We start from the raw sequence: 22,845 nt of genomic DNA on the forward strand, positions 1-22,845 counted from the left end.
CTGCCAGACCCCTCCCCACCATCCGTGGAGAAATTCCTACACGCTCAGCAGGGTCTGAGGTCAGCAGCGTCCACAGGGGCGGCCAGACCTTGTCTGCCCACTCAGCCCCTCCCAGGGTCCTCGGCAGCCCCCCACTGTGCTCTCAGCGAGGCCCTGGTCAGGCTCCGCGGACAGGCCTGGCCTCCTCTTCCGCCACCCACCCTGCCCTGTGGCACTGACCGTCAAAGGGCATGTACTCAATGAAGCGCACGTCCAGGGGGAGGCCCTCGGTCAAGGCCACAAAGTCCAGGAGTTCGTCCTCGTTCAGGCCTCGCATCACCACGCAGTTCACCTTGTCGTGGGACGAGGGAACCGTGAGGGTTAGCCCTGTGGTGGTCTTTTTCCGGGGCGGAGGGCTGGTTCTGGCATCTCCCTAGGCTCTCCACCCAGGGTCCCATTCCTTGCGGCTCTCCCCCAGTTCTCCATGGGGTGGAAGATCCCATGGGGTCACTGGTTTTCTCCCCTCTCTTGTGGGGAGCAGGGGCAAGGCTGGAGGGAGTGGGCCAGAGGTAGTGGGGGCTGCCCTGCAGCTGCTCCGGCCAGAGATGGAGGCTGTCTTGGAGGAGGCAGGAAGTCCTCACCTTCACGGGGCTGTAGCCCAGCTCGATGGCCTTGTGGATGCCCTCCATGACCTTGTGGAAGCCTGTGGGCAGGGAGAGAAGCAAGGGTCCAGGCACCGCCTCCCTCTTCCCCCGACCTCACACCCACAGTGAAGTGCCAGAGCCATCAGGAGCCTCAGAGACCACAGAGTCCAGGGACCAGAGGGTAAATATTTTAGGCTCTGTAGGCCAAGAGGCAAAATTGAGGGTATGATGTAGACATGTATCATAAAGGCTTCATTAACTACATTCAGAATATGATAATAATTGAGTATAACTTATAACACAGCTCTGCAAATAGAATGGAAGAGTGAAGTTCTTTTTGCAGGGACAATATTTCGCTTAATTGGGATTCATGGTGAATGTCCCTTATCATTAAATTCATGGCAAATGCTATCAGCAAAATCCATTCCTGACTCGCAGGCTGTAAAAAGCCAGGCACAGGGGCTGGACTTGGCTGGTGGGCTGCAGTGTGGGGACCCTGATCTAGGTGAACCCACTGATGGTCAAGAGGAAGAAACCGAGGTCCAGAGAGACAGGCAGTGCCCACCGGGCTGGGGGCGGGATGGGGGGCCCCCATCCTTCAGAATGCAGGTTCCCCAACTCCCTCACAGCACTTCCTCCTCCCCAGTGCATCCATTCACCCACTCTCCACGTTCTCCTCAAGCACCTAGTAGGTCCAGACGCTGGGCCGGGCTGGTGAGCACGTCCCGTGCATGTGAGTCTCACCCCTCTCTGTGGTTAATGCAGTGAATGCGGGCCCAGGCTGCCTTCTCCTCCTGCCCCAGCTCACTCATGCATGCAAGCATCTAGGTGCCTACAGACCCTCCCCCGGCCCGCAGCTGGCCTCCATGGCTTCCCCGTAGCATTTCTGGAGTAAGACGGCAATGCTCAGTCCCTCAGTCATGTCTGGCTCTTTTGCGGCTCACCAGGCTGCCCTGCCCATGGGATTCTCTGGGCAAGAATACTAGGGTGAGTTCCCATGCACTCCCCCAAGACAGCAGTAAGAGACGGCAAAGCAAAGACTGGGCAGCATTTACAGAATATGCTGTTGGAAAGTTGTCTCTTCTGTAAAGCGCTCTTCCCTCCAAAAGGAGGCAGGGGACACAGAGGTGCAAGTGGGAGGGCAGATCTGACATTAGGATCTACTGTCTCCAATCTTCGTTCCAAGAAAGGAGTCAAGGAGGCAGGGAGTATGGGGAGTGTTTGCGGGTGGGCGATAGTGGGTAGGTGGGTGCAAATAAAGCTCCCAATTACACCTTCCACCTCACCCCGCCTCAGAGCCCCTGCAGGTTCAACTGACCTCCACGTCAGAGTGGGCTCCCTTGATCTGAATGCCCCATCCCTCAAGGCCCAGCAGGAATGCCTCCTCCTTGAGGTCCTCCCAGGATGCCCCTGCTAGGAGAGACAGCCCCAGAGAGTTCTCTCGTCCCCTCTGAAGGCCTGAACTGACGTATGCCCCTGCTAGGAGAGACAGCCCTAGAGAGTTCTCTCGTCCCCTCTGAAGGCCTGAACTGACGTATGCCCCTGCTAGGAGAGACAGCCCCAGAGAGTTCTCTCGTCCCCTCTGAAGGCCTGAACTGACGTATGCCCCTGCTAGGAGAGACAGCCCCAGAGAGTTCTCTCGTCCCCTCTGAAGGCCTGAACTGACACCACACAGCCAGCAAAGGTGGTCCTCTGTCACACTCTCAGCCCTTCGTAGTCTATAAGGCAGAGCAGCGTCTTGTGTCTGTCCTTCCACTGCACCCAGAGCGGCTCTGCACAGGAAGCAAAGACTGCCCCAGGCTTCCTCAGCACACTTCTGGGTATAAACAGGAAGTCACACGCTGGGGGGATTGGGGGGGGGGGAGGAGGAGGTGGGGCTGAGCTCCAGGCTGTTTCCAGAGAAGGGGAAGGAGAGCCGGATCTCCCCCCATCTCTCTGATCCTCCAGAGCAGTCTCGGTAGTGTACCGCCCTTCCCAAATCAAAGGGCGTCCGACCCTCTACAGAACCTCCCACCCAACCCAGGGCTCATGAACAGCGGGTGCCAGTCCAGTGAGACCCAGAGCTCGGCCCCTCCCTGATGGAGCCTGGCAGGAGGAGGCCGTGGATGTGCTGGTTGCAGGGGGTGAAGGAAGAGGCTTGCTACATCAGGAGGGGCCCAGCGAGCACCCCTGGGTGCTGGGGGACCCCCCACCTGGCAGCACTGGCCCTGTCCCTGGCATCTAGGATGATGGCTTCCACCCCCAGGCTGCCCCACACTTCCTCAGACCTCACTACAGGGTAAACAACTTGTCCCAGCGTCCCAGGGACTGTCTTGGTTTTAAAATGGAATGTCCTGTGTTCTGGGAACCCTCTCCGTGCTGGGCAGGGCAGAGGGAAGGCTGGTCACCACGGTTCATTAGCATCTGACCCCAAAATGTCCTCAAGGGGGTGGCCACAGAGAAAAGGGACACGTAGCAAGAGTAAGGAGGGAGGAATAAACGTCTAGGCTTCGCGAGAGCCCAGACACAGAGAGGGAGAGACCAGGCCCCTCGCACTCGCCACGGCTCCCCTGCTACGAGGGCCTGGGAAGGTCACCCTCCACCGTGAACCCCATCTGATCACCTTTCCTGCGGACGATGAACTCAAACTTGGCTGGTACCAGCGTGTCCAGGCTGACGTTGATGGCGCTGAGACCAGCTTTCTGGAGCTGAGGTAGCAGCCGGGCTAGGTTGATGCCGTTGGTGGTGATGCCAATGGTCCTCAGGCCTTCCAGCTGGCGGAGCTGGGCTGGAGAGACAACAGGGAGGGGTATCAGCCTGCTTGTTCTTGGTGAGGCCGGGAGAAGGGCTGAAAGGAGAAACTCTGCAAGATGGATAGAAAACGGGCTCTGTGTGTACTACTACTGACCAGGTTTAGCTTAACAAGAAACAAGGATAAAAACAATGATCTAAAAAAGCAACCAAAAGATCAAACACCAAGTGCTCCCTTTGCTAGAGTGCAGATGGGACCAGAAGGATTAAGGGACCAGAGCCCAAAGAGCACAGAGGAGGAGGTTCTGTACAAAGTGGGAGGGAAGCTAGCCTGCACGAAGCTTAGCAGGCACCTGGACAAGGAGCAGAAGCGGGGGCCCTGCGCGTGGCAGGGAGGCTGCCTTCTAGAGAACTGCATACGGATACGTTGGGTGTGCTGGTCGCCCTACCATCCCCACCAGCACGGGGATGGCAGCAACCTTTACCCTAAGGCTGCAGCACTTGAGCCAGCTGAAGGGGGTGGGGGCAACCCTGAGTAGCCGCAGATAGTCAGAAGAGACTGAAAACTACAACACACAGAAGAAAGAGACTGAAGACCACGCAAATAAACAGAAAGATACTCTCTGCTCCGGGGTTAAAGAATCGACGTTGCTAAAATGCGCCATCCTAACCCAAAGCAATCTCCAGCTTCAATGCAATCTCTATCAAAATTCCAATGGTATTTTTCACAGAAAGAGAGCAAACAATCTTAAAATATGTATGGTACCACAGAAGAATCTCAACAGTCAAAGCAATTTTGAGAAAGGAGAACAAGGCTTGAAGCATCAAACTGATTTCAAACTATATTACAAAGCTGTAACAATCAAAATGGTATAATATTGGCATTAAAAAAAAAAAGACCCGTGAGGGATTCCCTTGGTGGTCCAGTGGCTAAGACTCCACACTCCCAATGAAGGGGACCTGGGTTCAATCCCAGGTCGGGGAACTAGATTCCACATACCGCAACTAAAGATTCCGCATGCTGCAACTAAGACCCAGAGCAGCCAAATAAATAAACAAAGCTACATGGGTCAATGGAACAGAACAGAGTCCAGAGAGAAACCCATGCATGTGCAGTCAACTAATTTACAACAAGGATGCCAGAAATACACAATGAGGAAAGGACAGGGAAAACTATATAGCCAAGTGCGGAGGAATGAAACTGGACCATCCTATTATGCCATACACAAAAATCAAACTCAGTTCAAAATGGATTAAATCTTGATGAGAAACCATAGGACTCCTAAGAGGAAACAGGGAGTGAGTCCAAGGGGCTTACTTTGACACTGATCATGGTGATGACTTTTTTGGATTAGACATCAAAAGCAAAGGCAACAGAAACAGAAATAAGTAAGTGGGACTACATCCAAGGAACATGTCTGCACACAGCAAAGGGAATGGTGGACTTAAGTCTGCCTACTGAACTGCAGAGGATATCTGCAAATGATACATATGATGAAGGGTTAACATCCAGAATATACAAAGGACTCATACACCTCAGCATCAAAAAAACAAAAACAGCCACCTGATTAAAAATTGGGCAGAGGATCTGAATAGACATTTTTTCCCAAAGAAGATCTACAGATGGCCAACAGATACATGAAGAGGTGCTCAACGTTAATAATCATCAAGGAAATACAAATCAAAGTCACAATGATATCACTTCACATTTGTTAGAACGGCTATGATCAAGAAAACAAGAAATAACAAGTGTTGGCAAGGATGTGGCGAAAAGGGCACCCCTATGCATTGCTGGTAGGAATGTAAATTGCTACAGCCCCTATGGAAAACAACGCAAAGATTCTTTAAAAATTTAAAAATAGATCTACCCTAGGATCAGCAATTTCACTTCTGGGTATTTATCCAAAGAAAGTGAAAACATTACCTTGAAAAGATATATGTACCCTATGTTCACTGTAGCATTATTTATAATAACCCAGACTTGTCCATTCATGGATAAATGGATAATTAAAATGTGGTATACACACACAGAATGGAATATCATTCAGCCATAAAAAGAAGGAAATCTGGCCATTTGTAACAACATGAATGGACCCTGAGAGCATCATGTTAAATGAAAATAAGTCAGACAGAGAAGCAAATACCACATAATCTCACTTAAACATGGAATCTAAATAAAACCAAAAAACTAAAAAAAAAAAAAAACCCCAATAATCATGGATGTGAACAATATTCATCGACAAATATGTATTGATCAACGAGCAATACATAACAAAGGGAAGTAGGAAAGCATCCAGACGGTCAAAAACAGACAACTGGTAAATTATGCTTTGTCTAGATGATGGAATATCACGCAACTGAAAATGACTCTGTAGCAAAATATGTCAGGATGTTGGGAAATACACAAAGTCCAGAGGGCAGGTTAAAAATTAGGGCGAGAAGAGAAAAAGACAGGAGGGTTGCCAAACCGAAATGTTGACAGCAGTTTCAGTTGGGCAGCAGTGATATTATTTTTGCTTATCTGAAATAAACATGTATTACTTTTGCAATAAGAAAACGAAAGTGTAAAAATAAACGTTGTTGTTTTAGAAACAAAGAGAAGACCTTTACTCTGGGGACTCTGCCAATGTGAAAAAATTAGTAGCAGTTCTTGGCTCCCTTCAACAAATCAACCCTGAAGAAACACAGAAATCTAGGAACTTTAAAAAAAAAAAAAAAAAGACAATCTTGAGAAACTCACAGGATGACGGACAGTCCCTTTTGAGCTAGTACGGGGAAGGGAGTGTGGAGCTGAAGGGGACTGGCGAAGGAAAGCAGTTAAGAGAAAGCCAGAGGGGGTGGGTGGTGGGCAGATAAGCTTTCTCGGTGCCCTAATGCACTGATGACTCAGTATGATAACTGCTTGTCCCCTTACTGAACAATCTGGTGATAGAAGCACCAGAGAACCAGCTTAGGAATTCACTAGAGGTCAGGTGTTGGGGGGTGGGGGCGGGAAGCTGTTAATGTCCTGCTGGGAGTTGAAGACCACAGTGGGGGACTGTCTGGCCTCAGGCATCCATTCCTCCACTTCCCTCCTCCAGCGCCCACTGAGGGTCATTGCTTCCTTCCAACCTGCTTCTCCCCGAGGGCAGAAGGCCTGCTGGACCACCATATTACATCACTCCAGGATTACATCACTCCAGGAGCTGCCGTTCTCATCATGCTCTAGGTGGACAGCATCTCCTAGAATTTCACAGTACACAACCTGCAGTCTGATGTTAGCATCCTTAGTTAGGAAGGGCCTCGGGGCCTCAGTTAGGGCCAGCATCAGGGCATTAGTTAGAGCCATAGTCAGGACACTAGTTAGGGCCAGCCTCAGGGCCTTAGTTAGGGACAGTATTTGGGCCTCTGTTGGAGATAACGTGAGGGCCCTAGTAAAAGGCAGGTTGTTAGTTAGGGCAGCATCAGGGGCTTAGTTAGGGACAGGATTAGGGGGATAGTGAGGGGCATTTGAGGCTCTTAGGGACATTGTCAGGGCCTTTGTTGGGAAAAGCATCAAGGCTATAGTTACGACCAGTGACAGGGAGTGAGTTAGGACAGCATCAGTGTCTTTAGAAAAGAGTCAGGCCACTATCCTAGGCAGTGTCAGTGACCCGAGTAGAGACAATATCAAGACCTTACTTAGTGAGAACGCCAGAGACTTATTTTGGGTTAGGGTTTAGGGTTAGGCTGGTCCCTGGTGAGGAAGATTACAAACATGAGTGAATTGATATTCTTGCAACTTGAGCTCTCTGGGCCTATCAAAGACTACGATCTGGCCTTGAACCTTTTCCCGTTAAGTAGTGTCATACAGAATAGCTCATATCCTCAGGGCAGGAAATTTACTGGCTAAATTAAGGAGACCCTTGAGAAGTACATCTAGTGCCTCCCCGAACAAAAACAAACCAAAAAACCCCAACCCTCCACTCATATCAATAGAAAAAAAAAAAAAAGATCAAACAGACCAAGACTGTAAGAGAAATATAAATACAACAAAACAAATAACAGAGGATATTAACAAAATGAAACAAAATTTTTCATGGTAAAAGGGAACAAGGGAAAGCAGTAGCTAAAAACATTATTGTGAAATAAATAACACAAAAAGATAAATGGTAACATCAACACAGGAGAAATCGATGAGCTGGAGGGTAAGACTAAAGGGCTCTTCTAGCAAAAAGAAGAGAACAAGACACCAAAATATAATTTAAGAACAGTGGAGGATCTAAGTAGATGGGTCACATCCAAATAGAGGTCCAAGAAAAAAAAAAAATTAAACTTGGGAGAAGGAAGGAATAGAATAATGGAAAAAAAAATTCCCTATATCAGGAAAATTTCATTGAATGCCAACAGGATAGATGAGGAAAAGCTTATCCTAGACATATTAAGTAAAATTTAAGGAAATTAGACAACAAAGACAACACTCAATCCAGAGAAGAAGAGCATATCACCAACAGCAAAAACCAGACTGACGTAAGACTTCTCCCAATAGCCAGATTGATTAAGGAGACAATACAGTGACATTCCTAACATAATGAAGGAACGAACCTTGAACACAAAATTGTATAAGCATTCAAATAATATTATAAAATTACTACTTTAATACTATAAAACAGTGGTGTTGGAGAAAACTCCTGAGAGTCCCTTGGTCTACAAGGATATCCAACCAGTCCATCCTAAAGCAAATCAGTCCTGAACATTCATTGGAAGGACTGATGTTGAAGCTGAAACTCCAATACTTTGGGCCACCTGATGCGAAGAACTAACTCATTTGAAAAGACCCTGGTGCTGGAAAAGACTGAATGTGGGAGGAGAAGGGGACGACAGAGGATGAGATGGTTGGATGGCATCACCGACTCAATGGACATGAGTTTGAGTAAACTCTGGGAGTTGGTGATGGACAGGGAGGCCTGGCGTGCTGCAGTCCGTGGGGTCGCAAAGAGTCAGATACGACTGAGTGACTGACCTGAACTGAACTGCTTTAAACATTATAAACACTACCTGGCACGTCAGATTTAATTAGATTCACGGTCAATAGTGGAGTCACCATTAGAAACCACCACAAAAACATTCATATAGGAGAGAAACAAATCCAAGAGCTACTGCAAGAAATGTGCATTTACACAGGATCAAGTATCTTGGTAAAATTATCTTAAAAAGAAAGAGAGGGTGCTTACAAGAGATACAGAGGGGCAGACTATTCGTAATAACCTGAAAGTAAAATTCTAGAAAACACCAACAATAACAGTGGGGAAGGTTGAAAACAAAAATCAAAGGCCTAAGAGTGTGCTCAAGCTTTTGCCTTGTTTGGAAGAAAAGCAGGGGGTCATTTATTTAAAAAACAAAAAGGAGGAAAAAACACAAAAAAGTACAACAGATTTTTAAAAACTGTTGAAATGAGTCCAACTATCTCAATAATTACAACAAAGGCAACTAGAATAAACTTGCCTGTTAGAAGTCAAAGATTGTCAAATTTGATCAAAGTAATAGCTGTGTGCTATTGTGAGAGACATACCGAAAGAATAAGAGCACATAGCAGTTAAAAATGAGTAGATGAAAACAGATAAAATAATCTTATGAAAGCTAAAAGCAAGCTGATATAGCTTTAGTAAAATCAAATACAGAAACCTTAAGACCAAAAATATCATTATGGAAAGAGACCTACTACTTAGTGATAAAAGATCCAATTTATGAAGAAGACATAACAATTCTAACCACATATGAACCTAATAAAATCACCTCAACTATAGATAAAATAAAAAGCAATAGGACCTCTGAGAGAAACCAACAAATCCACCCACTTATTGATTGTTGGCAGGCCAAGCAGATGGGAAGTCAGCAGAGACTGACATAACCAAAGGTTTAGGCAAGAAAATTAACCAGCTGGGTCCAATAAACATAGATTTTTTTTTTCATGTAATAATTAAAGGATAAGCTGCTCAAGAATTAAAAAAAATTATAAAAATTGCCAAAATACTAGGTCATAAAGCAATCCTCAATAAATTTGAAAGGATAAGTTTCATACAGATAAGACTCTCTGGCCATATAAATTATACTTTAATAAAACTATGAATTAAAGTCCTCATCTCTTGTATCTCCTGCATTAACAGGCAGGGTTTTTTTGTTTGTTTGTTTGTTTTACCACTAGTGCCAAATGGGAAGCTGCTGCTGCTGCTGCTAAGTCGCTTCAGTCATGTCCGACTCTGTGTGACCCCATAGATGGTAGCCCAACAGGCTCCTCTGTCCCTGGGATTCTCCAGGCAAGAACACTGGAGTGGGTTGCCATTTCCTCCTCCAATGCATGAAAGTGAAAAGTGAAAGTGAAGTCGCTCAGTCGTGTCCGACTCTTAGCGACCCCACGGACTACAGCCCACCAGGCTCGTCCGTCCATGGGATTTTCCAGGCAAGAGTACTGGAGTGGGGTGCCACTGCCTTCTCCGACAGGGAAGCTGACTTCCCTACAAACAGTGCTGAACTTCCTCAGAAAATTAAAAACAGAATTACCACATGACCCAGCAATTCCACTTCTGGGTATACGCCCAAAAGAATTCAAAGTAGAGTCTCAAAGAGATATCTGTACATCCCTAATCACAGCAGCATTATTCACAATAGCTAAAACATGGAAGAAACCCAAGTTGATCAATGAATGAATTACCAAAATGTAGCACATTCATCCAGTGGAATAATATTTAACCTTAAAAAGACAGGAAATTCTTCAATATGCTACAACATGAATGAATCTTGAGGACCTTTGCTAAATGAAATAAGCTAATCACACACACACACACACAAAAACCCAAATACTATAGGATTTCACTTCTATGAGGTTCTTATTCAGTTTCCCAGTCGTGTCTGACTCTGTAACCCCATAGACTGCAGCACGCCAGGCCTCCCTGTCTCCCACCATCTCCCAAAGTTTACCCAAGTTCATGCCCGTTGCATCGGTGATGCCATCTAGCCATCTCATCCTCTGACACCCTCCTTCTCCTTCTGCCCTCAATCTTTCCCAGCATCAGGGACTTTCCCAAAGAGTTGTCTGTCTGCATCAGATAACGAAAATACTGGAGCTTCAGGTTCAGCATCAGTCCTTCCAGTGAATATTCAGAGTTGATCTCCTTTAAGATTGACTGGTTTGATCTCCTTGCTGTCCAAGGGACTTTCAGGAGTCTTCTCCAGCACCACAGTTTGAGGCATCAATTCTTCAGCTTTTTGCCTTCTTTACGGTCCAGCTCTCACAACCGTACGTGACCACTGGGAAGACCACAGCTTGACTATATGGACCTTTGTCGGCAGAGTAACGTCTCCGCCTTTCAACACACTGTCTAGGTTTGTCGTAGCTTTCCTGCGATGGGTCTTAGAGCAGCCCACACCATAAAGACAGAAAGTATAACGGTGGTTGCCAGGGGCTGGGGAAGAAGATAATGGGGAGTCACTGTTTAATAGGAGTAGAATTTCAGATGTACAAGAGAATAGGAATAGATGGTGGTGATGATAAATTTTCTGTTATGTGCATTTAAACACAATTAAAAAAAAAGAGGGGGGGGGTGAGGAACATCCCAACAGAATTTTCCAGGGAACGTGGTAATCAGATTCTAAAATTCTCATGGACAAAGCTTGGTATAGCTAGCTAAAGCACTGTTGAAGATTAAAACGGATTTCCCTTATCAGATAATGAACTTATGAAGCCATAGAGATTAAGACTGTGTGATACTGGTGTACAGATAGACAAACTAAATATAATAAAACGAACTCAAAACAGACCAATGCACACATAGCTGATTTATGGAGGAAGTAGGAATTATTCAATAGATGGAATGAGAAAAAGTGACTATTCACGTGAAAAAGAATGAAACTGGATTCCTCGAAGTTACCCCCAGATTAACTAAGGACTTAAATGCAAAAACGAAACTTCAAATGTTTCAGTAAAACCAGAGGCATTATTCTGACCTTGAGTGACGCGTTTCATTAAGTACAAAAAGCACTAACCATAAAAGACAGAACTAATAAATTCAAGAACTACTACTGATCAAACAAGTTGTTACACAAAGTATGGCTTGTTTTTTCAAACTGGGAGAAGATATTTGCAACATATCTCAAGAACTTGGACCATACTAATATGAAAAACCAAACAGAAAAATGAGCACATGACTTGATCTGGTATGACACAGGAAAATAAATAAATATATATATAGCTAATAAACACGTGACAAGACACCTGACCTCATTCTAAACAGGGAAGTACGAAGCAAGACCACAATAACATGGCATTTTATACACAGTCCACTGGAAAAAGTCCAGAATGATAATACTGAATGTTGGGAAGGATCCAAAAGACACTTACGTACTGCTAGGGAGAGTGTAAAGTTGTACAACCTCTGTAAGACAATGCCAAATTGTTTGCGAGGTTAAATATTCACATATTCCATACCCTGGCAACTCCTTTCCTAGAGAAAGTGTACACCAAGATGCAGTTGCATCTTGAATGAGAATACAAGTGTTTCAAGCAGCACCGTTTATAAAATCAAGAAACTGGAAAGAACCCAAACGTTCACGAACAGGAAGTGTGGTATATTGACGTAATGGAACAGGAGACGGAAGTGAAAGAAACGAACTGCAACTCAGGGTGACATCTGTGCATTTCAGTTGCGTCAAAAGAATAATGCCTAAAATAATACCACGTTCCCTGGAAAATTCTGTTGGGATGTTCCTCACCCCCCCCTTTTTTTTAAGCACAGTGCTTAAAAATCCAGGAACACTATCTCATTCTTAAAAAGCAAAGGAAGGATAAACAAGGCATAAAAGTGTTTTCTTAGGAAGGAGAAATACAAGGTAGTGAAGTCCACAGAGGCAGTCAAAGGTTTTTTCCAGGGTTCTGATTCTTCACACACAAAAAATTGATGAGGTAGTGGGTTTCCTTAGGAATTCATAGCATTATCAAAATATGTAAATACATTTGTATAAATAAAGTGAAAAAGGCCATGCATGGATCAATGATGAGATTATTTAATGAACCCAGGGTTAGGATTTACTCTAAAATTCTATGTAACTAGAGTCCATCAAAAATAAATTTAAAAAACTTCACCCCGTTTCAAAAATCTTTCATGCCTCTTCATTGCATCAGGCCTCTTACTAGGGGCTCTAAGCTTTGGGACCTGGATGCTCCACGTTTCATTTCTTCAACGTAATGGAAGAGCAGAACAGAGGACAGAAGAACAAAACCAAACAGGGAAAGCCTGCAGGACTGAGCGATTCTCCAGCTAAGCTGTCATCTGACAGCGACAAGTCAATCTTGAAGTCAGAAGCCAAAACAAGTGGCCCGCAAACATTGCCAACACTATCGCAGGACCTGTGTGTTCACAGGCATACCTCGGGGATACTGTGGCCTTGATTCCAGGCCACTGAACTAAGGCAAGGATCACAATAAAGCGAGTCACACAGAGTCTCCTGGTTTTCCAGTGCATGTAAAAGTTATGTTGGACTTCCCTGGTGGTCCAGTGATTAAGAATCCATCTACCAATGCTGGGGACATGGGTTCTATCCCTGGTCTGGAAAGATCCCACATGCCACGGAGCAGCACAACTACTGAGTCCAAGCACCCACAGTCCGTGCTCTGCAATAAGAGAAGCCGCTGCAATAAGAAACCCATGCACCGCAACACCAGGAGTGGCCCCCACTGGCCACAACCAGAGAAAGCCTGTTCAGAGCAACCAATTCCCAGTGCAGTTAAAAAAAAAAAAAATTATGTTTACACTGTCCTGTGGTTCGTTAAGTGCACAATAGCATTAGTCTAAGCAAATGTACATACTTGAATTAAAAAATACTTTATTGCTAAAAATTACTACTATTAAGCCTTCAGGGAGTTGCAGTAGTAACATCTAAAATAACTGATCACATGGGATTTCCCTGGAAGCCCAGGGGCTAAGACTTCAAGCTCCCAAGGCAGGGGGTCCAGGTTCAGGTCAGGGAACTAAGATCTCACATGCAGTAACAAAGATTGAAGATCTGGAATGCCGCAACTAAGACCTGGTACAGCCAAATAAATAAATATTAAAAAAAAATAACTGATCACAGATCACCATAACAAATGTAACAACAAAAAAAGAGTTGGAAATGTGAGAATAAAATGTGACACAGTGAGCGAATGCTGTTGGAAAAATGTCACCAATAGACTTGCTCAATGTAGGGTTGCCACAAACCTTCCATGTGTAGAAAAATGCAGTATCTGTGAAGTACAGTAAAGCGAAGCATCATCAAGTAAGGTGTGCCTACTTGATGCTTCCTTTTTTTCGAAAATCGCAAACCATCACCATCCAACGTGGCAGCTGCTAACCACACATGGCCATTTAAATCAGTGAAACTGTAATAAAGTTACAAATTCAGTTTCTCGGTCACAGTAGCAGCATCTGAAGCCCAAGGCTGCCTACTGTATCAGATAATACATAGAACGTTTTCATCATCCTGGGAAGTTCTATGGGACAGCACTGCCCTAAATCTATGACAAGAAGGAAGGAACTTGCTCACATACAAGCCAGGAGGAGCAGTGCAGGATCAGCTCAGGATTGTTGGAGGGCTCTCGAGCTGAGCTGTCTTCTCAGGGGGAGTTCTGCAGCACCAGCCCCAGGGCTGACAGCCGCATGCAGGCACCCAGGGAGACCAAGACTGCTGACTCAGTGAAACCCACAACCCCTTCATCTGCCCCCTGGATGGGGTCTCTCAAAACTCTCATCTGGAGGGTGGGGGACAAGTGCTTGTGAACATCTCAGCTCTGCCTGCTGCCCCCTCCCCTCCCTCTAGCCCTTCTTCCTCACTAGCCCCACTTACCCTGCCCTGCAGGGCAGTTTTTCTCTGAAGAAGTACCTCTGCCAATCAAAGGAGCTGGGCTGGGAGATGTCAAAGCGGCAGCAAACAGCAGCACAGGAATTCAAGGCCCTGTGACCGCCATTGTCTCAGAACACTGGAGGAGGGTTGGGGGAGAGCTGGGGGGTGGTACAGTCCCCCCTGCCCCGCCCCAATACACACCATTGAAGAAAGAGATCAATCATTCCAAGTAGGTCACAGTAGCCGGTTCCTTGTCTAAACCACCATCTATGTGGTGATCAACCCTCGACTATCTCCACACTACAAAGCCAGGACCAATAACCCAGGGCCATCAGAGCAGGAGAGCACGTGAAGCAACCGCTGCGTAGATCATGACACTGAGCCCAGGGTCGGGCAGGAACCTGCCCAAGTTCAACACGGCGAGGGGGTGGAAGAGCCCAGAGCAGGAATGCAGCTGCCACCTCTCCAGGCTCCCTGGCCTCCTCCTATGCAAGGAGAGCTCTGTGTCCCCCTGACTGTGCTCAGCCAGCCCTCTCTAACCAGCAGTGATCCCCACCCCCTGGCTCACCCACAGGCCCCAGACAGAGAGCAGAGGTTGTGCCCTGACCAAGGGCAGCCAGCCAGATCTGGCCCCTTCCTAGAACCCGGTCTGCCCATCAGGCCCTGAGGAACGGCCTGGAACAGGGGGGGTTAAGTCAACTCCCCTTGGCCAGCGTGTGCAGCCCAGGAAGGATGCCAGGATTCCAGGTCAAGTGACCAGTGGGGGTTGCAGGGAGCTGGCCACAGGGCAGGAGGGAGGGAGAGCTGGCAGGGGTCCCTGGACCCCTTCTCAGAGCCCCCACCGCAGCTGAACTCCGTGTCAGATGGCAGTCTTCAGGAACTACTCCCACCAATGGGCTGGGATCCTTGAAGGTGGGGCCTGCGATCACTTCCCTTTGACCCCAACACAGTGCCAAGGACACAAGCAGACACTTGAGAGAACATGCATTGAACCAGCAAATGAGGCAGACAGCTGAAGCCCTGTGGGGGTGGGGGTGGGGGTGGGGGTGGGGGGGGTCCCACCCTGAGCAGCGGAGGCGAGGGCCTCAGCAATCAAGAAAATGAAACCTTATTTTCCTCTGACTTCATCTTCTATAAGCACACACTCACAGTCCCTGCCTGACCTCAGGGCTTAGAACCAGCATACGGCAGGGGCCACCCCACACACAGCACTTGCCACTTGCTGGACATTTCCTTCTTATCTCTTCCCCAGGTCCAGCCTGTAAGGTAGGTTACCGTCTTCATCGGAAGGCTTAGGATGGACTTTAAAAGTTGCCCGAGATACACTACTGTAACAGCAGTATACAGGTGCAGCTGAGATCCCCACAAGGGCGCATCATGCTTCAGAGACTGCATTTTGAACCACCTTCATTCATTCAGCAAACACCAGGGAGCACCAGCCGTGTGCCAGACACTCTCCTAGGTGCTCGAAACACAGCTATGAACAGAATTCACCCAGATCCCTGAGAGCTTTCATGCTAGTTAATGAGAAGACAAAAACTAACCAAACAACATAACGTGGTAGAGTAGGGTCACCACATCTTTTCTGTCGGAAAGACCAAAGAGTAAATATTTTCAGCTTTGCCAGCCACATGGTCTTTGCGGCAACGCCTCAGCTCTGCAACATGCTGCTGCTAAGTCACTCCAGTCGTGTCCGACTCTGTGCGACCCCATAGACGGCAGCCCACCAGGCTCCCCCATCCCTAGGATTCTCCAGGCAAGAACACTGGAGTGGGTTGCCATTTCCTTCTCCAACACATGAAAGTAAAAAGTGAAAGTGAAGTCGCTCAGTCGTGTCTGACTGGTAGCGACCCCATGGACTGCAGCCCACCAGGCTCCTCCGTCCATGGGATATTCCAGGCAAGAGTACTGGACATGGGAGATATGTAAACGAGCAGGTGTGGTTACGTCACAATAAAACTTTATTAATGGACGGTGAATTTAAAATGTCATATAATTTTCACATGCCACAGAGGTTATTCTTTTGATTTTCTTTTTCAATCACATTTAGAAACAGAGAAACTATTCTTAGCTTACAGGCTACACGCAGGCCGGTGGTGGCCCTGGACTATATCTTGCCAACTCCCGGGAGACAAAATAGCTGGGGGCGTGTACGTGGGGAGGGACTTTAGGTCAAGGAGGCCTCCCCTAAGGAGATGATACCGGGGCAGGGCCCTGAACGAGGCGGGCTGGCAGCCCTCTGCTCCTAGCGAGGGCAGTGGCACGTGGAAAGGCCTGGTGGCGTGAATGCGGGGGAGGATGGGGGGGGAGCGGCAGGAGAGAGGTCTCTGCGGATGATGGAACCAGGTCACGTGGGCCTCCAAGCCTGGGGGAGGACTTTAGTCTAAATCTGACGTCAAACCACTGTGCTCTGGCACTTACTAGCTTTGTGACCTTGGGCGAGTTCTCCAACTTCTCTGTGCCTCATTTCTTAACAAAAATGAGAATAACGATGGTGCCTGTTTTCAGAGGGTGGCAGGACTCTTTGAACATAACATCCCAAGGGAGTGTTGGCTTCTGATATTTGTACTCAAGTCAAGCTGGATGGAGCAGGACCTGGGAGAGGCGGTGATAACTCTGGTCAACTCACCCACAATGTCCACCACGTCCGGCCGGATGAGCGGCTCCCCACCCGTGAGCCGGATCTTGTCCACACCTTCTTTCACAAAGAGCCGGGCCAGGGTCAGGATTTCCTCTGTGGTCAGCAGGTCAGCCTTGGGGGTCAGAGGGACTCCCTCCTCAGGCATGCAGTATTGACCTGAGGGAAGGGAGGGGACGTGGAGGAAGGAAGTGACCGAGGCGGTCAGACCGGGAGGCCTCCAGTCCCCAACTCGCCCACCATGCTGTAAGTTTCTCTGGAACCCCAACCCAGCTAGGAGGAGAGACCCGGCCAAGTCTGAGGTGGCACAAACCCTAGGCCAGATTCTCTCTGAGGCTCACCTTCCTCTTCTATAAAATTTAACACCCCTCCCCATCTGGCCGTGATGTCCCTCAGTGGGTTAAAGATGAGAAATGAGCGGCCAGGGCAGCCTGGCTGGGGGCAGGGGCAGGCCGAGACTGCCTCCTCTGTGAGGGGCCGCTGGGCGGGGTCTGCGCAGAAGGCCAGGGCCCTGGGCCCACCCCTCCTGCCATCATTCAGTCCCCTCACCGCATCTGGTTGTGACAAGCAGTGAGCCCCACCTCTGTGTGTCCTGAGGTGCAGGAGGCCAGGAGGTGCTCCCTGCCCTGGGCAAAGCCACTCTCCTCTGTGGCAACACGTGTTCTCACACCCAGGCTACAGTCCTTCAGGTCACCAAACACCAGTCCCATTTCACAGACCGGAAGACTGAGGTACCGCCTGTCCAGGGCAAGGCAGCAAAAGAGGACAACGAGGCGAGCCCTGGCTGGTGAGTGGGGCACCATTTCCTCCCTTCAGTTCCCGTGGGACAGGTTCAACAGCACTAGTGGCCAGGACCTGCCAGGGAGTGGGGCGGATTAGGGAAGGGTCTAGAATTGGTCTTTGAAGATGGAACAGATTAGGCAAGAACATCAGAACATCAGTACTGCACGGGGTAAGTATTGTTAGGTTGAACATTTACTACACAGACATGTATTTATTGGGCCATGAAGTAAACACATTTCTCACCGTGAGTTACAGTGAGAGGAAGGGAGGAAGAGAGGAAAGATGGAAGAAAGGCAAGACAGACAGACGCGCACACTGTGGAAGTCCCTCCAGCAGCGGACCCGCCCAGAGCTCTCTGTACGATGTTATGCAATGTTATGCAATGAGGACCGTGTACCAGCCTGGCCCCAGACGACCTGTCTCATGAAACTGGAGTGTTTTTTTATACCCGGCAGTGCTGGCTGTGGGCACCAGCCTGTTTCACCTGTTTACAGTGCCCGGCGGGCCCCATGCCATGTCCTGCACTGTGCAGACCTTGGGGAATTAGGAGGGAGGGAGGAAGAGTCCCGAGCCCGTGGTAGGTCCCGGGTCAGCCTCGACCCTGAATCCAACAGCAATTCTGTTCTCCAGCCTGATTCCAAGGAGAACCCAGCTCCCAGGATCACAAAACTCACTCTTGATCCCCACCTTGCCCCTGAACCCCACTTGACAAGCAAGGAAGAAGGCTGGGTGGAGTTTTCTAGAAAGAGGAATGGGGAGGAGGATTCCTGGACCGGGGGCGATTGCAGGGGTCACTGCAGCAGAGGGACCGGTGCCCAGAGAGGGCCCGGGGGGTGACTTACATCTGAGGTTACACCTCTCGGTGAGGGAGATCCGCAGATAGCTGTGGCGCCGGCCGAAGCTGTCGGTGAGGAAGGCGGAGAAGGGGGCGGCGTGCTCCCCCAGGAATGGCCTCGGCCTGGACAGCACCTGCAGTGGGGTGGGAGGGACCACGGGCTGGGGGCAGGTGCAGGGAGAACCCACCTCCGGGACACGACGCCCACCCCCGTCAACCACCCTCCCCTCCCCTCTGACACCCGCACACACTGCCTCTCCATCCATATGTGGGCTCCACGGTTGTGGGGGTCTGGAAGTCTCCCCTCATTCACAGGATGAGAGACAGGTCTAGAAGGAAGGACCTGCCCCTCCAAGCCCCATACTCAGCCCTGAGGGTGCAGGGTCTCTGCTGGGGTGCATCTGCCTGGGCATCAGGGCAGGGCAAAGGGCACTAGACCCCACCCAGCCCCCACCTCCTCCCTGTCACGCCTCCCTCAAAGGACGCCCATCCTGGAACAGCCATCCCTAGCATCTTTTGGACAGGTCACCGGGAGGGCATGTGCCTCTTGGCACCCAAGAAACATGTCCAGAAACGAGGAGGAAGGAGCAGGCAGCTATGAGGGCCAGTGGCCTGGAACATGGAACCACTTCTCCAACTCAGGCTTCCCCTTCCTTACCTTGAAAGTGAAAGTCGCTCAGTCGGGTCTGACTCTTTGCGACCCCATGGACTATACAGTCCAAGGAATTCTCCAGGCCAGAATACTGGAGTGGGTAGCCTTTCCCTTCTCCAGGGTATCTTCCCAACGTAGGGATCAAACCCAGGTCTCCCACATTGCAGGCAGATTCTTTACCAGCTGAGCCACAAGGGAAGCCCTCCTTACCTTGAGCTCAAAGCGATTACTCCTTGTGGCAGATAGGGTCACACAAGCTGGCTCCCCACTGCCCAGGGGGACCCAACAGACTACACCCGCAGGAGAAGCTGGGGGCCGTAGCCAGCCAGGGTGGGTACACCTACGACGGGGGGCTCCCCTCCTGTAGAAGGCCTAGGGTAAGGACAGTACAACCAGGGGGACCCACAGAGGGAATGAGGACACCAGCCCCCAGGAAGGGAGGATGGAGGTGCGGGATGGCCACCATGCTAACCCCATGCCCAGATTATGTCCGTCCTTACCCTTCACCCACCCACTGCCAGAAGAAAGGATTAAGGACCCGCACTTTGGGGTATAATGGGGAGGGGATTGCTGGAGCCTTCTCACAAGGCGCAAACGCATCCTGGGGGAGAGAAAGGAAGCAGCCAGCCTCCGTCCCCCTTTCCCAAGTCTGAGATCATCTGCTCTCTCTCCCCCGTCCCTTTAGAGCAGGGGTCCGCGAAGCCCAGGCTGTGGACCGGTACCTCCTATAAGATCAGTGGCAGCATTAGATTAGAAATAAAGTGCACGGGAAATGTCATGCACTTGAGTCATCCCGAAACCATCCCCCCAACCCCAGCCCTAGTTTGTGGAAAACTGTCTTCCAAGAAATTGGTCCCTGGTGGCAAAAAGGTTGGGGACCCCTGCTTTAGAGCACAACCCTGGGTCATGACCGATGTTGATGATAACTGCCCCACAGAAATAACATCTGCAAGGCATCTTGAGGTTTCCAAAGAACGTTCCCTGCTCCATCCCCACACCTGAAAGGATTATTATAACCAGTGCTCGGATGGGGCCCACGAACACCCCTGGTGGAACCAGGACTCAAATCCTGGTCTTCTAAGTTCTGTAGTCTTTCCCCTACTTGCATAGGGTGTGTCCAAGAAGGTACACAGGATGGAATATAGGGCAGGGAGAAGTCATTTCTCTAGAGTCTTCAGAACAAAGGAATCATGACCGTGGTGGTGGTCATCTGTGAGGTCTACAGATAGAGCTCTGGACTGGGGGCAAGAACCCCTGTTTCCGGGTTCTGTGTACCCTGACAGTCTAGCAAAGTTCTCTGACTCCTCTTGGTCTGCTCTCCCAACTATAAAACAAGGACAGTTGTGGGCTAAAAGTGTCCTGCTGTAAAAGAGGGGGTTAGCCAGGATGCTGGCAGAGAAACACCCCAGATTATCACCATCTTATAACCTAATAAAGCAGGCCTCTGGAATGGCTAAAGAAGATGTGGTACTTATACCCAATGGAAGATGATTCAGCCATAAAAAAGACCAAATAATGCCATTTGTAGCAACATGGATAGACCTCGAGACTGTCATACTGAGTGAAGTCAGGCAGAGAAGGAAAAATACCGTATCAATTCCACGTGGAATCCAAAAAAAAAAGGTACAAATGAACTTACTTACAAAATAGGAAAAAAAAGGTACAGATGTAGAAAACGATCTTATGGTTGCCAAGGGAGAAAGGGATAAATTGGAAGACTTATAAAGGGGGACTGACATACACACACTTGGGTGCTGAGTGCTCAGTTGCTAAGTCATGTCCGACTCTTTTCGATTCCATGGACTGTAGCCTGCCAGGCTCCTCTCTCTGTCCATGGGGTTTTCCAGGCAAGAATGCACAATCGAGCTGCCATTTCCTTCCTCAGGGGATCTTCCTGATCCAGGGATCCAACTCGCATCTTCTGCATCAGCAGGCGGATTCTTTTACCACAGAGCCACCGGGAAGCCTGTACACACACTGCTAATAAAGACCTACTGTATAGCATAGGGAACTCCACTCGGTACTCTGGCATGGCCTATACAGGAAAAGAATCTAAAAGAGTGGATGTAGGTCTAAGTGACTCACTTTGCTGTGCAGCACATTGTAAATCAACTATATTCCAATAAAAAAAATTTTTTTAAATGTTTAAAAAAGAAAGAAAGCAGGTCTCTGGGTCTCCTGCAGTCCAGGAAAGAGAAACATTTACTTCAGGGACCTCCCCAGCCCTGGCTGCATGTTAGAACCATCTGGGGAGAAGGCAATGGCACCTCACTCCAGTACTCTTGCCTGGAGGGTCCCATGAATAGAGGAGCCTGGTAGGCTGCAGTCCATGGCGTCGCTAAGAGTCAGACACGACTGAGCGACTTCACTTTCACTTTTCATGCATTGGAGGAGGAAATGGCAACCCACTCCAGTGTTCTTGCCTGGAGAATCCCAGGGACGGGGGAGCCTGGTGGGCTGCCATCTATGGGGTCGCACGGAGTCGGACACGACTGAAGCGACTTAGCAGCAGCAGCAGGGGAGTTGAAGAACATTCCCATGGAGACCAGTTGAATTCAGATCCCCAGGTGCTTGCGTTTTTCATCTCTCGGTGCGATTCTAATGTACAGCCAAGGTCAAGGGCCAGATTGACTCAAGAGGCAGAAGGGGTGAGAGAGAGAGAGAGCAGGGGGTGCTTCAGGCTTTTCCTGGGTCCGTAAACCTGACCTCACTCTGCTCACTCCAGGACCGGTTTCTCAATCATCTAAGAAACTCTTCCCATGGTCCAGGGACCAGAAAGTAGCCGTCACTTCCCTGAATTGCAGTCTGAAATAATCACAAGAATGCTCCCTCCTCCCTCCCCACTCACCCACTGCCTTTCCACTTCCCCACTTCCCCCATGCCCTTGGGGGTGGGGCAGGGACACACCGCAGAATCAAGAGTCCCACCCTCACTGGCCACCAGAGTCCAGGAGCCCAGACACCCCGGAATCCACAGCTATTCACAACTGAGTAACTGGTTAATCACTCCAGGGCCCCTCCTCCCACTCGCCAAGATGCCCTCCTCACCCTAATCTGAACACCCTGGGGGAGGCGGCTGGGTGAGGGAGGAACCCAAATGAAACCCCGAATGGGAGTCAGTGAGAAGACAGAGGCTCGTGACTCAGCAGAAACCGGAGAGCAGATGTGGAATGGAGCAACCCAGCAGGGAATTAGGCCCTCTGTTCTGGCCAAGGGTGGGGCAGGCCTGATTTCATTTTTGAAACCAAGAGTCACCTTCTCTACATTCATTCAGATCATATAGCCAGTACCTGAGGCAGCCTCCTAAACACACACAAAACACATCTCTCATCTCCCTCTCCCTGCCAGGGCTGCAAACTCATCACTTGGATATTAACACGCCTCATCCCTGCCTCCTCTCTCCTCCAACACTGCATGTCCTACTTTCATTCTTCCCTTTTTTTTTTTCCCCTTTTCCTTTAAACCCCCTTGGAGGGAAAAAAATATTAGCACCAGTCAAAGGAGATTGGAATCCAGGAGGAATTACCGGGCAGATTAGACAGTGAAGCCTCTTGCCCAGGAGAGGCTACGACATGTCACAAGCAGAGCACCCTTGGCTTCGCAGACTCCCCAGGCCCCGCCTGGGGTGGGAAGTCTCCCTGCCTGACTCAACGTTCCCGAGTCATAGCAGGTGTCGAAACACCTGTGTCAATGGACAGACAGGCAGATCCCCAATTCAGAGAGAAAGGCAGTGTGTGTGAAACCCAGTTACA

At 49.0% G+C, this 22,845-nt stretch overlaps 1 protein-coding gene across 6 annotated transcripts in view; it reads right to left on the bottom strand.

Moving 5' to 3' along the window:
- MOCS1 (molybdenum cofactor synthesis 1) overlaps positions 1–22,845 on the bottom strand; it is a 34,701-nt gene that overhangs the window by 7,552 nt on the left and 4,304 nt on the right. For 3 of the 6 annotated variants that reach the window (XM_019985665.2, XM_019985664.2, XM_019985669.2), the window contains exons 2-6: positions 18,450–18,576; positions 16,816–16,983; positions 3,226–3,390; positions 621–682; positions 220–331 (exon numbers count right to left, since the gene is read on the bottom strand). In XM_019985665.2, the coding sequence (XP_019841224.2) occupies positions 220–331; positions 621–682; positions 3,226–3,390; positions 16,816–16,983; positions 18,450–18,576 (634 nt within the window). Of the gene's footprint in view, positions 1–219; positions 332–620; positions 683–3,225; positions 3,451–16,815; positions 16,984–17,405; positions 18,401–18,449; positions 18,577–22,845 lie in introns of those variants that run through there. The other 3 variants (XM_019985663.2, XM_019985661.2, XM_070777922.1) reach the window with 2 other exon arrangements.

This window comes from Bos indicus, chromosome 23 (genome assembly GCF_029378745.1).
Source record: "Bos indicus isolate NIAB-ARS_2022 breed Sahiwal x Tharparkar chromosome 23, NIAB-ARS_B.indTharparkar_mat_pri_1.0, whole genome shotgun sequence".
Taxonomy (NCBI): Eukaryota; Metazoa; Chordata; class Mammalia; order Artiodactyla; family Bovidae; genus Bos; species Bos indicus.